This window comes from Anabrus simplex, chromosome 1 (assembly GCF_040414725.1).
Source record: "Anabrus simplex isolate iqAnaSimp1 chromosome 1, ASM4041472v1, whole genome shotgun sequence".
Classification (NCBI taxonomy): Eukaryota; Metazoa; Arthropoda; class Insecta; order Orthoptera; family Tettigoniidae; genus Anabrus; species Anabrus simplex.
This window is the reverse complement of record NC_090265.1, coordinates 1,231,975,831-1,231,991,725: the sequence shown is the minus strand read 5'-3', so window position 1 is coordinate 1,231,991,725 and position 15,895 is coordinate 1,231,975,831. Positions and strand designations below refer to the sequence as shown.

At 40.2% G+C, this 15,895-nt stretch overlaps 1 protein-coding gene across 1 annotated transcript in view; it reads left to right on the top strand.

The window, feature by feature from the left end:
• The window catches only part of LOC136877834 (GATA-binding factor C), a 581,506-nt gene that overhangs the window by 207,463 nt on the left and 358,148 nt on the right, over nt 1–15,895 (top strand). Inside the window, exons 3-4 of the mRNA XM_067152035.2 lie at nt 401–610; nt 668–1,435. Of these exons, the coding sequence (XP_067008136.2) occupies nt 401–610; nt 668–1,435 (978 nt within the window). The remainder of the gene's footprint in view (nt 1–400; nt 611–667; nt 1,436–15,895) is intronic.

The following is a 15,895-nucleotide window of genomic DNA, read 5'->3' as shown; positions in this document are numbered from 1 at the left end:
GCTTTGTGCATAGACATTGCAGATTAGCATAAACTGACAATATTCTAGACAAAAGAGAAATAACATACATCACAGGAGAACTACAGTGATTTACTTTCCAGGTAGTAACTCACAAATCTTTAGATTTCATGGACAACTATGTGGATGGTGAAAGTGGCCAATGGAGAGTGCGTCATGGAAATAAGGTAATAGTTTAATTTGTGCATCATTTCTGTCGTGTATGTATGCCCTGCTGCCGCCTCCTACCTCAGTTCCCTACACTGATTTTCCTAGTTCCTCATTAACCGTATAGTAATCGGTTAAACCTGTTTCCTTACATTCCGGCCGGCGCCAGGCCAGGCCAGATGCTGAGTGTTGCGTGCTGCACCTGCTAACACTAGCCACTGCCGTCTTGTTTCAGCTGCTGCTCGCATGTCAGGCAGTCAAGTGTGCCGGCCCCACTTCCACACGCCTCTCCACCCCTGGCTGTCGGACACCAGCAAGCCCATGGTGGGCCACGGCTCTGCATGGTGCAGTCCTTTCGGCAGTGCCTCCAACCCTTCGAGTGGCGGCAGCGGGAGCAGCAACAACGGCAGCGACGAGAAACCAATGTCCCCCTCGACGGCGAATGGTGGAGGGGGCGGCGGCAGCTCTAATACGGGCGGAGGAGGCGGTGGTGGTACCGGAGCGTCGTCTGGATCTCACCACCCTGGCTCTGCCGTAGCGGCGCATCATCTCTTCAGTTTCCCACCGACACCCCCTAAAGACGCTACCCCTGATTCCGTAACCGCAGCAACCACCGCTCTAACGAGTAGTGCGGCATCCACTTCTTCAGCTACGAGTGATTACCAGAACGCGGCGGCCGCAGTGGCGCATGCGGCAGCTATGGGGGTGGCTTTCATGCACCACCAGCAAGATACCTCGTCTCTATCCTGCGGGGGCGGCGCCTTGGACATTAAGCCCGGCGTCAATATGCTCAACTCTTTAAATGGTTCAGCAGGGAACTGTGGTAACTCGTCCGGAGTGAAGCAGAGAGAAGGTATTACGAATGGGACGGCGTCGTCCACAACCTCTAGCACAGCTTTTTCGACGACCTCTTCAGCGGCTTCTCCTAATGGTGACGCGTCCCCTCGGGATTCCTCGCAACAACTGAATCTTCACCACAGTTCCAACCAACAACAGCAACAATCCCCCCTCCAGCATAGCATGAATGCAGGTCATCATTATCCCCCTCCCCCTCCCTTACAGCCGTCCCCGTATTCGCATCACGAATCTACAACCCCATCTTACATGAGCTACACGTCTCATCACCATCTAAACCACTCCATGTCCCACCATCACCACCATCACCCGTCCATGTTTAGCGCCAAGTCGTTGTCCAGTCATCATCAAACAGGTGGCACTCCTGGTGGTGTAAATGCGAAATCGTCGAGAACGAAATCGAGATCCAGCGCTGGTAAGAAAAGCTAATGAAAAATGACTTTGCAACACAACACCGTGTGCTGGGTTCCGGTACTAACACCACTAACGTTCTACGTTAAAACTAACTGGTTGTGGGTTTTTTCTAACACATTCCTTTATGAGGCTACTGTTAAGTGGAGTGTGGGTGTAGTTCTGTAGTCGTGGAGCGTGCACAGATCCTATGTTCACGTGTGTGTGTGACCCTTATCATTAACCGTCTCGTCTAAGTCACATGCCCATCTGACTCCTAATGGAACACACCCGTGGAGTTATTCTGCCCGTTAATAAATATGCACTGACTTGATATTAATTTCGGAGCAACAGAACATTATCAACCCCCTTTCAATCCGATGACTGTGTTTCTTATTCAGTAATACCACTCACAATGTATCTTAGGAGCGTCCTTTGAGTAGAATTGTTCTTAAATGTCTGATATCTAAAACTGCATATTATTGTTCCTTCTTAAATCATTTCCAAGTGGCAAGCATTCAAGTTGATTTCAAGACCAGCATTTCTCTTAACTAAGCAATATCATTTTCTGATTATGAATCGAAATAAAACTTGGTGATAGATTGTGGATTAAGTACTGTGCATATTTTCTAAAATATAGCCTACTATTTTCTTCCTGGTACAGTATTTAAACAAGAAAAGTTAATATCCTGATGGGTTTTCCGTACGAATAAGTTAATCCATAGTGTACGGATGGACACAAGAATTTTTTTAATCAGTCTAACTCATTAGCTGGTGATATGCTTCATTTACTCATCAGGTTAATTATTTGCCTCTGAAGTAGTTTTATTGAAGCCTTTCTCTACAGTATTATTCAACATCTCACTGGAAAACTCTATTATATCGATCACAGCAACCCTTTGTGACGAAAAAATCAACATCATTAGATCTATTCAGTATTTCTGTTTGAAATGTATCAACCCGACCGGAAGCATGTTCTACTCTTTGATTGATACATTAATTTAACTCCCTAGACCAGTAAATAGTTTTGAAAAATATCAGACGCCTGAATTTCGACCTGAATGGTTGTTTAACGATCAGAGAAATCAACTGTCATGAATATTTCACATAAAGACTCTTGCGTGTTGATTATTTATGTTGAATTATATCCCCTGACTACAAGACGCAAGACCTAACCAACTCTGCCACATAAACATTTTTTTCTAAAAGACGAATAGCATTTTCTTCCTTGCACAGTACTTAACAAGAAAAGTTAATACCCTGGTGGGTTTTCCTTCCTAATATGTTAATGCACAATACAGTACGCGGAAATTATGTAGATGTATGTTAGCCATTCTAGGAACGTATTTTGTGGTTATTTTAAGGGTCCTGATACTGAACGTGTCGGTCTGGAAGTACAGTATAAATAGGCTACACTATGCGATCTTACGATTACTTTGGAAATGCAAAATTCAAGGCGTGCATATTTATAACTGTGATAGAATAAACTTCCACTTCCAAAAGACTAATGGCCATGCTTCAAATACATGTTTCGAAGGTCCGTGGCTTACTAATCAGTGTAAATCCTTCATTTCAGCATCCCATGATAGCCAAATTAAGTTCTTGTATGGAAAGATCATTCATCAGAGAGTTCGAAATAAAAATTACTAGGCGCGTCCAAATTTTAAAAATTTTAAGCAGTTCGGGCACAAAATATTACTTTGCTCTTTTATGCAAAGGAATTTATGTTGTTGGTGTACGATAACCGGGGTTCAAAACAAAGTTAATTCTCCTCTCTTTCCGTGGTTGACAGGGGCACATATTTTGTCCAGTACCTCCTTTTAATATTAGTGTATCTAGTCATGTAAAGATTATATTGTAAGTTTATGATATCAGGTCCATTATTTAGACAGTTTAAGAAAGGGTATGAAATTTGAAGTCAGAATACAGTAGCCTCACTAATACTATGGTTGCCATTAATTTTAAAGTTATAAAATATCATTCCTCTTTCTTAGTTTATTCTACACAGGGCAAATATTAAGATAAAATACAGTACATGTTAATGTTATGCTAAATCACTGCATTGAAATAAATTAAATGAAATGGCGTATAGCTTTTAGAGCCGGAGTGTCCAAGGACATGTTCGGCTCGCCAGGTGCGGGTCTTTCTATTTGACTCCCTTAGACGACCTGCGCGTCATGATGAGGATGAAATAACTATGAAGACGACACATACACCCAGCCCCCGTGCCAGAGAAATTAACCAATGATGAATTCCCGATCCTGCCGGGAATCGAACCCGGGACCCCTGTGGCCAAAGGCCAGTACGCTAACCATTTAGCCATGGAGCCGGACATTGAAATAAAAATGGACTTCAACACTATTACAGGCCGATTTACTCGCGGGGAATAGTCCTGTCATCATTAACTTCTTCATTGTTAATATTAGTCCTTTTAACTTATAAAACGGTAGAATATTACTTTGTCTCCGCGGAAGTTACTTAATTGCTATAGTTCATGTAACCAAATAACATGGAAATCTTACTAATTGTCGTCTTTACTGATCACCGAACTCCAGGAAAGTACCGCTAATAAAATATTAAAACATTTCTAAATACTGGATATGGAAACAAGATTTCTAAAACCGGAACACGGTAGATGAACCGTTAATCAATACGAAAACACTGCCATCCACCATTGTCATTCGTGAAGGGCAATATTAAATAAATTCGCAGGCCGCCTACGGACGTCAAAGCAAAAGACCTGCATCTGGCGAGCCGAACTTGTCCTAGGACACTCCCGGCACCAAAAGTCATACGCCATTTCATTTTTCTCTGTAAATATTGAAACGTGGTCACCTGTTTCAAATTCTGGTGACTGGAAATTTCGCGCCCTTGATTAAGATATAAACAAGACAAGAAGAGTAACATAAACTGAGAGGAAAGTTTCCAGGTAAACTTTGACGAAAAGAATGATCGGTATCAGCGCCGGAATTCTAACCTAGTATTGTCCAACAGTTTAACTACCTAGTCTTTTGGGATTAGTTAAGAAGGTGAATGTACAATAGGCCCTATATGATTTGAAACTCAGCTGCTGCTTAGTTTCGATGCAGCCACTACATATCCGAAATTAAATTTAGGATATGAAATGTCGCAATATGATTTTATTGAGGAATAACCTGCGCTGTAGTTGAGTCAGTACGGACCGGTTTACCGAACTGGCATAAATAGAAACATGCTGTTGCCGTACTGGCATAAAAATTATAAAACTGAAAACAAGAAACCTTTCATCCTTATTAAAAATGAAGCTGTTTATTAGCTTTTTCAAACTTTTATAATTAGGCTAGTAATATTATAACGATTATTTTGATTTTAAAACGTGTACTTTATTCCCTTTGTTGAAACAGTTGTCCCTTGTTCGCTTTTCTTGAAAACCACGGACAGCCGCCTCACAGTTACTGTGATGTGATTACTTAATTTCAAAATTTCAAGGCTTGCCCTCGAATTGGCTAGTTCACATGCATCACTTGTTTCGTATACAATAATCTCGTTTAGCCTATGCCACTAATATTTTGTAGACTTGTGACTTTCACAGTGTTTCGTAAAAGAATATGTGCCCCTTGAAACCACGGTAAGTTTTCAAACAACTTAGTTACCTCGAGGTAGTGTTTTGTGTGATGTACTTCACGCTTCTCGGCCATGTCGTTGGATCTATCTTCTGTTAAGACATGGTTGATTGGGAAAGAACTATGCAGCTCAATGTTATCATAACAATAAATAATAAAAATAACTGGGAATTATCCTGGACTCTCTCCCTTCAGCGTTTCTTCATTAAGGGATACAAAACTTTTTAGCAAAACTTGTAAACCACTCTTTACAGAATTAATCATCAGACAATTCTTCACGGTTTTTACCACCTGAAAAAGTTCTCGTTTCAAGGTGAGATTAACTTTAGAAATGGTTTAGCTTTGTTCATGTTAACGTTTCGATTCTTATAATGTAAAATTATATGCGCATAATTTGCAGGACAGCGATGAATATTGTTTACTGCATAGTCTATCTGATTCGGTTAGTTAGGTAACTCCAAACTTTTGTTCGTCAAGTGAAGTTTGATATTGGTTTAATCAGTTACCGAAACTTCGATATAATCTATAATTTCATTTTGGGATTTTTGGAAAGGAAGTTGTTTACCTTGAGGTGAAGTTGAACAGATTTACATACACTCTGATAACTCAGGTTTAATCGAAGAACTTTCTATGCTAAACACTACAAGTTACAAAGCCATCTGGTACATTAAATACCATCAACAATATCTAGAACGAATATAGATCCAAAGTAATGGCTTTTTCTAACCTGTGTGGTGTCCAGCTATTTTTCACAGTTATACAATTTTTGGCATTTTAAAACCAAAATAAGATCTGCACATCTTTTTTTTTCCTGCATAGAGCACAGTTTGTCGTTGCAGTGTGTTTGTTTTTCTCTGTATGTCTGTGTTCTGTGTGTGTTTTGAGACACATTTTAAAGGCACTAATGCAATATTTAGTCGATGTTTTTAATGCTACAAGGCAGGGCGTTACAAATAGAAAACTTCTATATATATAATTTAATAGCACACAATTTGTGTATATAAAGCGATTACATGTCATTTAAACATAAGTCAATTATAGGCCTATTTCTCTTAGAGCATTCCACGACATGGTAACGAGAACAAGTCAAATTACACAGTGTACACACACAACTCTCGTCCGGTTCATGAAAGATCCTGGTTTTGCAGAGTTTGTAGTGGTATCCATGAATTGCCATAGAATTGATAAAATGTCGGAGGTCCTGGTAACTTCTGGAAATATGTAATTCCGCTTCGTTTTCTTTTATCAAACAATTAATCATTGCATTTAAGAAGCAAACAAATTAATTCGTCTTGGTTTCAGATAAACAAATGTACAGATATGCTACTTCGACACAGCGTACTCAATCTCGCACGCATATTGTTTATTAATTGACAAATTAATACAAAATTATTCGAATCTTGCGTATATTGGATATTCTATTAAATTCTTTATAATCATTTGATTCTCGGTATAAGCCCTTAAAACGACGGGATTTTTCAAAATAGTTTAGTGCATTCCTAATTCAAATTCTAATAAAGTTTTTGATAAAACACCCCCGGTCCGATCTCATTAATGTAACAAGAAAATTCATGCGATCAGAGCTATATAACATACTTGTTTATTTTGTTCTAATGATTTCGTATAAGAATCTGTAGAACTATTGGTGGTAAAATTGTGAATAAATACGAATTGATTTAGACGACTTTCTAATCAGCAATTCTAGGATTCGTAAAGAAAGAAGAATTAGTAGGACGCACTTGGATCCTGATTTGTAGTGTATATTCCACATGCTCCCCCTCCCTGTTTCATTCATTCATTCATTCATTCATTCATTCATTCATTCATTCATTCACTCGTTCATTCATCATTCATTAATTAATGCATTAATTCATCCACCCGTCCATTAATGTTTACATTTATCCAATGAATTTATTTATTCTGCCATTTGTGTATTCTATTTTATTTGATGAAACTCTGTTCTTTCTACTCTCTTTCATTTTCTTTCTTTCTTTCTTTCTTTCTTTCTTTCTTTCTTTCTTGGCTCCGTTCCTTGAGGAATCTTTCAAGAAACATTTATATGAAGTGAAGTGGTATCATAGAGGTGTAGAGAACATTCTTAGATTCGAGGAAAGCCAGTGGTATAGTTGCATGAACTATTTCCTGAGTTTTTCTTACTTTGGGAACATTCTCGTCACATGAACGAACAACAAGGAATTTAATTGATACATAACTCAAAAAAGCTGTATTAAGTATAATAGGATATTATATTACTGAACATGGTTATTGCTGGTGGTAGAGCTGGTATGCCTTGTAGTAGATCCCCACAATAATTTAGCAAAACATTACTGTTTAAGATTCTTCGAATCGTTTATTTGAGTAATGTGTATGTACTGTTTTTGTGGTTAAAAATCACTTGCCATTGGAAGATGTTATAATATTGGAGCCAGGATTCTATCCATGATTAAAATGTAGAAGACTAGAGTCAGAGTATGCATCTGAAGTACAAACATTCCTTAAAAGTACGACAGATATTTAAAATTCAAACACGTTGCGTGAATCAGATCCCTGTAAAGTTGTTCGTAAAACAGAGTGAAAAATATGAAAATATTGATTAGGGAAGAATTTGTTAAGAAAAAACCAAGTAACATAAAATGTTAGACGGATTATATTAAACTATCCGTTTTATCCCTAATAGCACCTACAAATCTGTGGAAGATTACTGCAGTCCGATCCATATCCCCTCAAAATTAGAACCATGCTTAAACCTGTCACCCGGTGCCGGGCTGAGTGGCTCAGACGGTTACGGCGCTGGACTTCTGACCCCAACTTGGCAGGTTCGATCCTGGCTCAGTCCGGTGGTATTTGAAGGTGCTCAAATACGCCAGCCTCGTGTCGGTAGATTTACTGGCACGTAAGAGAAATCCTACGGGACTAAATTCCGGCACCTCGGCGTCTCCGAAAACCCTTAAAGTGTAGTTAGTGGGACGTAAAGCAAATAACATTAGTATTATAAACCTGTCACATAACCTTTTATTTAAATGACGTGTATACAAAAGAATATACGGAGAGTTCGTCACTTAATGAGACCGCTGCAGGAAATACTACAGTTACATTACGCTATACCCGGTGTTTACGCGACAATTGTCTGTCCGCTCTTCTTTCGCAGGCTCGGGCAACTTCAGTTAAAGACGCCACTTCACAGCCACCGGAATTACCCACTGTCTCTTTTTAAGTAGCCTTAGAAACTTTACATTGAGATACACAGCTCATAAAGAAGACAGTGACTTTCCCGACGTTCATTAACCGTGCTATGAGATTTCTTCTACAATGCGATACCCGTAACTTTCTGTCCCTTCACTTGGATCTGTCTCACATCGGTGCCTAAAAGTCTTCTCTTATAGCAGATCACAATCAAGGCAGTATCGCTACGCTGTTAGCTGCTCTGTTAATAGATATCTAAACTCGAGAGAAAATGTATTTTGTTATTAGGACGTGGTTTCAAAACTATATTACGTCACATCGTAGCTGCCCCGGTGGATTGGTAGTAGTGTGTCCGGCCCATGATTGCAAGTTCGCAACTTCGATTCCGGCTGAGGTAGCCTCGTCACTTTTTGAAACGTGGTAAAAAATCATGGCACTCCCATGGCGCACTCAATGTCATCCAACGAAATTAAATTAACTCAGCCATAGGAAACGTCTGGTAGCATTCCGTCTTCGTTGCTAGACAGTATCACAGTCGGTATATTAAAATTCGTACGCAGGCCGCCTGTATGACACCACTTCAAAAATCAGCAATTCGGTAGCTGATGTCATACGATTATTATACTCAATCTAAGTGACGAGTGCACTGTTACACGAGGGTGAAATGCCGGTAATTTAATTATAGGAAATATAGATACAGAAGGACATCGATTATCCGAATACCGATCAGCCGAAACATCGGTTAACCGAAAGCGTTGCAGTCTGCAAATTCAAATTTGTGCGCCATGTAGGCATACACGGTCCGCTAGTAGTTGTGCCGTTTGCAATGGGGAATAAACGTAAACGCGTTGTTCTCAGTGTTTTCGATAAAATTAAAATAATAAAGCAGTTGAATAATGATGCTAGAGGATCAAGCTTAGCTCGGGAATATGGAGTTGGAAATGCAACAATATCGGACATGAAAAAGAACAGTGATGTCATTACATTATATGCGAGTGTATTTGACAGTGAAGATGGAAGCTTGTTATCCAGTGAGGAAGTTTTTCACTTACTTGAGACGACAATGAAGTGGTTAGTACAAGAAGAAGAATGCGATGCTGTCCAATTGCTACCTGTAAAACGTTTGCGAGATTCAGCGACTAAAAGGTTGTTTGTAAGACGTATGATACAAAATATATACAGTTTTGTGTTTAACATTTTCGTTCGTTTTCTTTTCGTAAATGATCGGTTATCCGAAAAATCATTTATCCGAACACCCCCCGTCCCCAGTTGTTTCGGTTAATCGATGCTCTACTGTACATCATACAATCATTCTAGACGTAAGTATGGAGCTGAATGATATTAACAATATTCCTTCCATGTCAAACGTCAGTCCAGGTGGCTGCACGGCCAACCAGCTAGTTTCTTATACCCAATAACACGGGTTCGAATCCGTGCCAATGTAGGTTATATCTTATGAAATGAAACATATTCACATCGGTGACGGAAACGAGGCCTCATGTCGGTCCTTAACATTTTAATCCGTCTACATCGAGATTTCAATATTGTTTTAAGAGTACTGCACTGACTATAGTTCTTTGAATATTCTTCTTCTTCTTTTATTATTATTATTATTATTATTATTATTATTATTATTATTATTATTATTATTATTATTATTACTATGCCAGTCTCGTGGTGTAGGGGTAGCGTGCTACCTCTTAACGCGGGGATTCTGGGTCCTATTCATGGCTACTCCAAAGATTCAATTCTGGACTGAGGACTGGAACGGTGTTCAATCAGATTCGTGAGTCAAACTGAGGATCTGTCTGCTGTGAAAGGCAGTGGACCCGATCAAGAAAGCAGAGCAATACAGTTGAGGAAATTGTCAAACTGACCACGTAGCACTCCAATACATGCAGACTATCTCAATGGAGAACAGTCATCTTGGCAGGTTAAGATCCTTCATGGGCTGATAACGATTATTATTATTATTATTATTATTATTATTATTATTATTATTATTATTATTATTATTATTATTATTCGTTATGCCCTACTGAGGAGCACGGTTGAACTTGCTTAGCTGATGTGTTGGCCTTCTTTTCCTCCCAAAATCTCTTCATCCTCTCGCTGAGCTTCTTCCTTCGTTCTTCTGTCCAAGTTATAGTAGCTCTGGTGTTGGGTTTGTCTTCAAAGTGGTGATTGTCGATTTTGGTTCTGAATTTACATCTGCCCTGTACAATGTCTTCTGAGATGTTGATTTCCTGGAGATCTGTTTCAGTTTCACGAAGCCAGCTGTTCTTGGTTTTTAATGAAAGGGCCAGGTTGAGAATTATTTTAGTTAGCCTGTTAGTGTTCATTCTGATAATGTGTCCATAAAATTTCAATCGTCTTTCCCGAAAAGTGTGAGAATTTTTTTCGGAATGACAATATATCTCCTGGGATGATTTGTTTCCTCCATATTCCATCTATACAAACTGGGACAAAACTTTTTCGTAAAATGTTCCTTTCTTGTTTCTCAACGTCTTTGGTTAAAGATCCGCCACCAATGATTAAGGTTTCTGAGGCATATAACGCTTCAGGTTTGATTACTATATTATAGTGTCTAAGTTTTGCATTTCTTCTTCTTCTTGCTAGGGGCTTTACGTCGCACCGACACAGATAGGTCTTATGGCGACGGAAGTTTTGCATTTCGAGATATTGATTTTTTATTATACCTGTTCCAAGTGTTCCTGTATACTTTCTGTAATTTTGAAATTCTTTCTTTATTTGCTTCGCGGTTTAAACCAGAGGGCTGAATAATTTCTCCCAAATATTTAAATTGATTCACTTGAACAATTTTGCCGAATTTAGTTATCATAGGTTGTCCATCCAAGTATCGCGAGGCTCCTTCCATGTACTGAGTTTTCTCATACGAAATTTGAAGTCCCGTTTTGATGGCAATTTCATGTAATTTTTCGATGGAATGAATTGCTTTATGCCTATTATTGGAAAGGATTGCTATGTCATCAGCAAAGGCCAGAATTATTATTATTATTATTATTATTATTATTATTATTATTATTATTATTATTATTATTATTATTATTATTTTAACTACCTATTGGCCATGGTCGTTAGGACTTCAAGTCTATATGTCGTGACACTGTGGTTAACCGCTTCGAATCCCGTTGGTGAAAAAAAAAGTTGTTACCACCAGAATGTTGGCCGGCGGGGTAGGGGAGATGGTGATATATACTGTAATTTCTAATGACTGAATTGCATGCCAACAGCTGGATTCAATTCCAAACCTCTCCGCAGTGTTCATATGGAGTGAGGGCGTATGACGCTGGTTATGGTGATTCGTCCGTCGGATGGTGACATTCAGCCTCGAGCAGACCCATTCGTATTATCCGACACAAACGGGCTGTTTTTGACTCCTGGTTTCACACTCACCCTAACTAATTATCATCATCATCCCACTCCCGGCACTAAAGGTATACCATAAATAAATAAAATAAATAAATATAAAATTTTCTTTCTTTCTGGTTTTCTCCTCGGACTCAGCGACTCTACCGCCTCAAGGACAATGCCCTGGAGTGCGAGAATTTGGGTCGGGGATACAACTGGGGAGAAGGACCAATACATCTCCCAGGCGGCCTCACTTGCTATGCTGAACAGGGGCCTTTTGATGGGGATGGGAAGTTCGGAAGGGGTAGACAAGGAAGGGGGAAGGAAGCGCCCGTGGCCTTAAGTTAGGTATTTTTTTTCTAGTGGCTTTACGTCGCACCGACGCAGAAGATAGGTCTTATGGCGACGATGGGACAGGAAGGAGCTAGGAGTGGGAAGGAAGCAGCCGTGGCCTTAATTAGGTACAGCCCAATCATTTGCCTGATGTGAAAATAGGAAACCACGGAAAACCATCTTCAGGGCTACCGACATTGGGGCTCGAACCCACTATCTCCCGAATACTGGATACTGGCCGCAATTAAGCGACTGCAGCTATCGAGCTTGGTGAATTTAGGTATCAGCCCGGCATTTGCCTGGAGGAGAAGTGGGAAACAACGGAAAACCACTTCGAGGATGGCTGAGATGCGAATCGAACCCCTCTCTACTCAGTTGACCTCCCGAGACTGAGTGGACCCCATTCCAGCCCTCGTACCCGGGCCTCCGGGGGTGGTAGCTAAGTTAATCACACTAATCACTACACCACAGAGGCGGACATTATTGTTATTATAGTCTACTAATTTTATACTCATTAAACTAATTATACTAATTAAATATTTGCAGGTATTTCTCATTAGGTTTTGGACTAACCTTAACTCAACAGACGTTATCACGAAATTTAGATAAGACCATTGACCTTGATGGAAATCCTCTTCCGCCGAGGTCGATAGCTGCAGTCTCTTAAGTGCGGCCAGTATTTAGTATTCGGGAGATAGTGGGTTCGAACCCCACTGTCGGCAGCCCTGAAGATGGTTTTCCGTGGTTGCTCATTTTCACAGCAGGCGCAGGCAAATGCTGGGGCTGTACCTTAATTGAGGTCTCTACTGCTTCCTTCCCGCTCCTAGCCCTTTCCTGTCCCATTGTCGCCATAAGACCTATCGGTATCGGTGCGACGTAAAACAACTTGCAAAAAAATCCTCTTCCAAAAAAAATGTTTATATCGTCGCTTCACCAGTAAAACGTTGTATCCCACAATACTCTTCCTATCCATTATTCTCCTTATGACTGGTCACGCCTCCCAGCCACATATGGATACGCAGTCCATCAGAACAATGTCCGTTGTGTTCGTTTTCCTATATCGACGATCAAACGAAAATGAACCTTACATGCATTGTACACTAGGAGTGCGTAAATACGTAATGCAAACGTACATCCTACAGTACGGTACTGTAAGGTTCATTTTCCTTTACACATGGGCATAGGAAAATGAACATAACAAAATTTGTTCTGATGGACTGCATATCCATACGTGGCTGGGAGGCGTGACCAGTCTTAAGGAGAATAATCGATAGGAAGAGCTTTGTGGAATACAACCTTTTACCGGTCGAGCGACGATATGTTTCAGGGTAGGCCTATCTCTCTCCTTCCTTAATGTCTGAAATTATGTTTATTTTAAGGGGCGAAAGAAAGCGATAAAATATGTTATTTTCGTAATTCTGAAGCTGGAGGAGTTGTATGGGAGTATTTCAAAGAACACAGTTATACGTTAACTTTCTCTCAAAGGATTATCACGGGGACTTCACAGATATTTTCTGGTTATTTGATGTTGCGCTTACACATACAGGTTTCCAGCATTGATGGGATAGGAAAGGGCTAGAACTAAAATAATAGATGTGGCCATAGCCTTGATTGCGGTACACTCCCAGTAATTGCGAGATTTGAAAACGGGGAAACAACGGACAAAAATCTTCAGGGTTGACGGCGGAGAGGTTCGAACACACCATCTCTCGAATGCAAGCATACAGTACACGGTCCGTACAAAGCAGATAATTTGTTCGGTCGTCAGAAAATTAAAAATTAAAACATTTGCAATCATGAAATTGTTTGGGAGGGTTCATGACAACGAAAATACCTGCATAGTAAGGAAGCTATACATGGAGTCGCTTGAGAAAATAGGATTTCAGTTTATTCCTGTAAAATAATATGTTATTTAAATTGAGGGAATAGAGTCAGTTGAAGTAGACTACACAGTTCTTCGGAATTTTTCTCTTGAACACTTCCCCCCTCCTGACACGAAGCCATTATAAGGAAAACCACGTCAGTAAGGCCTTGACCCCGCTATGTATATTCAAGATACGTAGAAGGGATCTGAACCCATGGGACTTACGGCACGCGCCGCATGCAGACGTGGAGGAAATTCCCGGGACGTGACATGCCGGCGCCTGGCAGCTCTTCTTCAAAGTGCCGCTTCCGTTCCTTGCAGTGAGTACAAGCATGTAGCAGGACGTTCCTTTTGGCTTGAACAAGGACCGGATGTGCGATTAGAAACAGTCCACCTGACTTCTGTTCAACAGCACGATCTGAAGCTTTCCTGTTACCATTGGGAGATTATTGTTCCTATATTTGGCCACCTATGATGAATCTTTGCTCTAAAATGATGCACAGTAACCAGACTCCAGTCTCGTTTTCTGATTCGTATGCTTGTGTGTTAAAAGGAGAACAGAATTCCCCCAGATAGTCGTAACAGACGATTGAAATAAGCATAAGGCGTCCCATTTACCACCCTCCTCTCAGCTTGGGGATCGATTTTCTACTCCCCGTCGGATCGACAGACTGAGTATTGAAAGCGACGTCTTTCCGAGTAGTGTTCGCTACTTTTCTTCCAAGGGCTATTGTAGTCGACAGACCTCTTCTCTGGTATTTTATTTGATCTCTCTGTTTTATCTCGATGAAATCAATAATTAAGACATTTGCTTTTGTGTTCTCCATTTAATTGCAGAAATTATATGATTATACTGATAGTAAATGCATGGCAAACATTTTAAGTGTATTGATCTCTGTATCCTGTGATATAACCTGAATCAAGCAATATTAAACATAGTCACATCTTAAATATTGGAAGAGCTCAAAGGACCTGACTCCCGTTCCAATGTGCAAAATTAATACCATTTAAGAATCGTTAAATAAAGGTAACTTTATGGATAAAAGAAACTAACTTTTCTCAACTGGATTTCTTGAGAAATTTCCAAAATCTGTTGAAATGTCGTATGGCTTTTAGTGCCGGGATATCCCAGGACGGGTTCGGCTCGCCAGATGCAGGTCTTTCTATTTGACTCCCGTAGGCGACCTACGCGTCGTGATGAGGATGAAATGATGATGAAGACAACACATACACCCAGCCCCCGTGCCATTGGAATTAACCAATTAAGGTTATAATCTCCGACCCGGCCGGGAATCGAACCCGGGACCCTCTGAACCGAAGGCCAGTACGCTGACCGTTCAGCCAACGAGTCGGACTCCAAAATCTGTTTATTGATGTTTATAGAAATTGTGTTTTGTGTACGTACATTCCACCATAAATAGAATTTCAGAATTAGATGGATTGAATTCTCAGAACTATACTGTGTAGTCTATCTGTATTCAATCAGAAATCCATGGCTCTGTAACCACTGCATCCATGTAGTTCTCAAAAATCGTTCAGACAGAAAACCAAAATGTTCTGAATGTGAGATCGTGAGATAAGTTTCGTGTAAGACTGCTTTTTCCATAACTGTATGTCCATGAAACGAAGAAAATGAAATCTACAAATGTCATTATTTAACATAAAATGATCCAAATGTCCCAAATTTCTTACACTATTCAAGTTCCTAACAAAACATGTTTATAGATTTGTACCCACAGTGTAAGGCCTCCTTTCCTGAAAAGTAATAGCGTCCGTTGTTAGAAATTAAGAGAAAAATCCGGATATGTACTAGGATTATTCTAAGGACCATCCTTTGGAATTCCGCAAGTTTCAACCTGTCATAAACCTGCTTATCAAGGACACTCGATGGAGGAGTGTGCCTTTGCTTGTGTACAGCGGCATGAAGACCTTTCATAGGGATCGTCTGAGGTTAAGCCGTTTCACCATGCAGAGAGATAGAACAATGAGCCAGTTTACACTTCCGTTTCCCCCGGTACGAGTGAGTAACTGACGTAATGATGTTCTCACGGACTTCTTTCGAACAGCTCCACGGTCAAGTCGGCCAACATCCTGCACACAAAATGGATTTACCTAGCTGTTTGTAGCATGC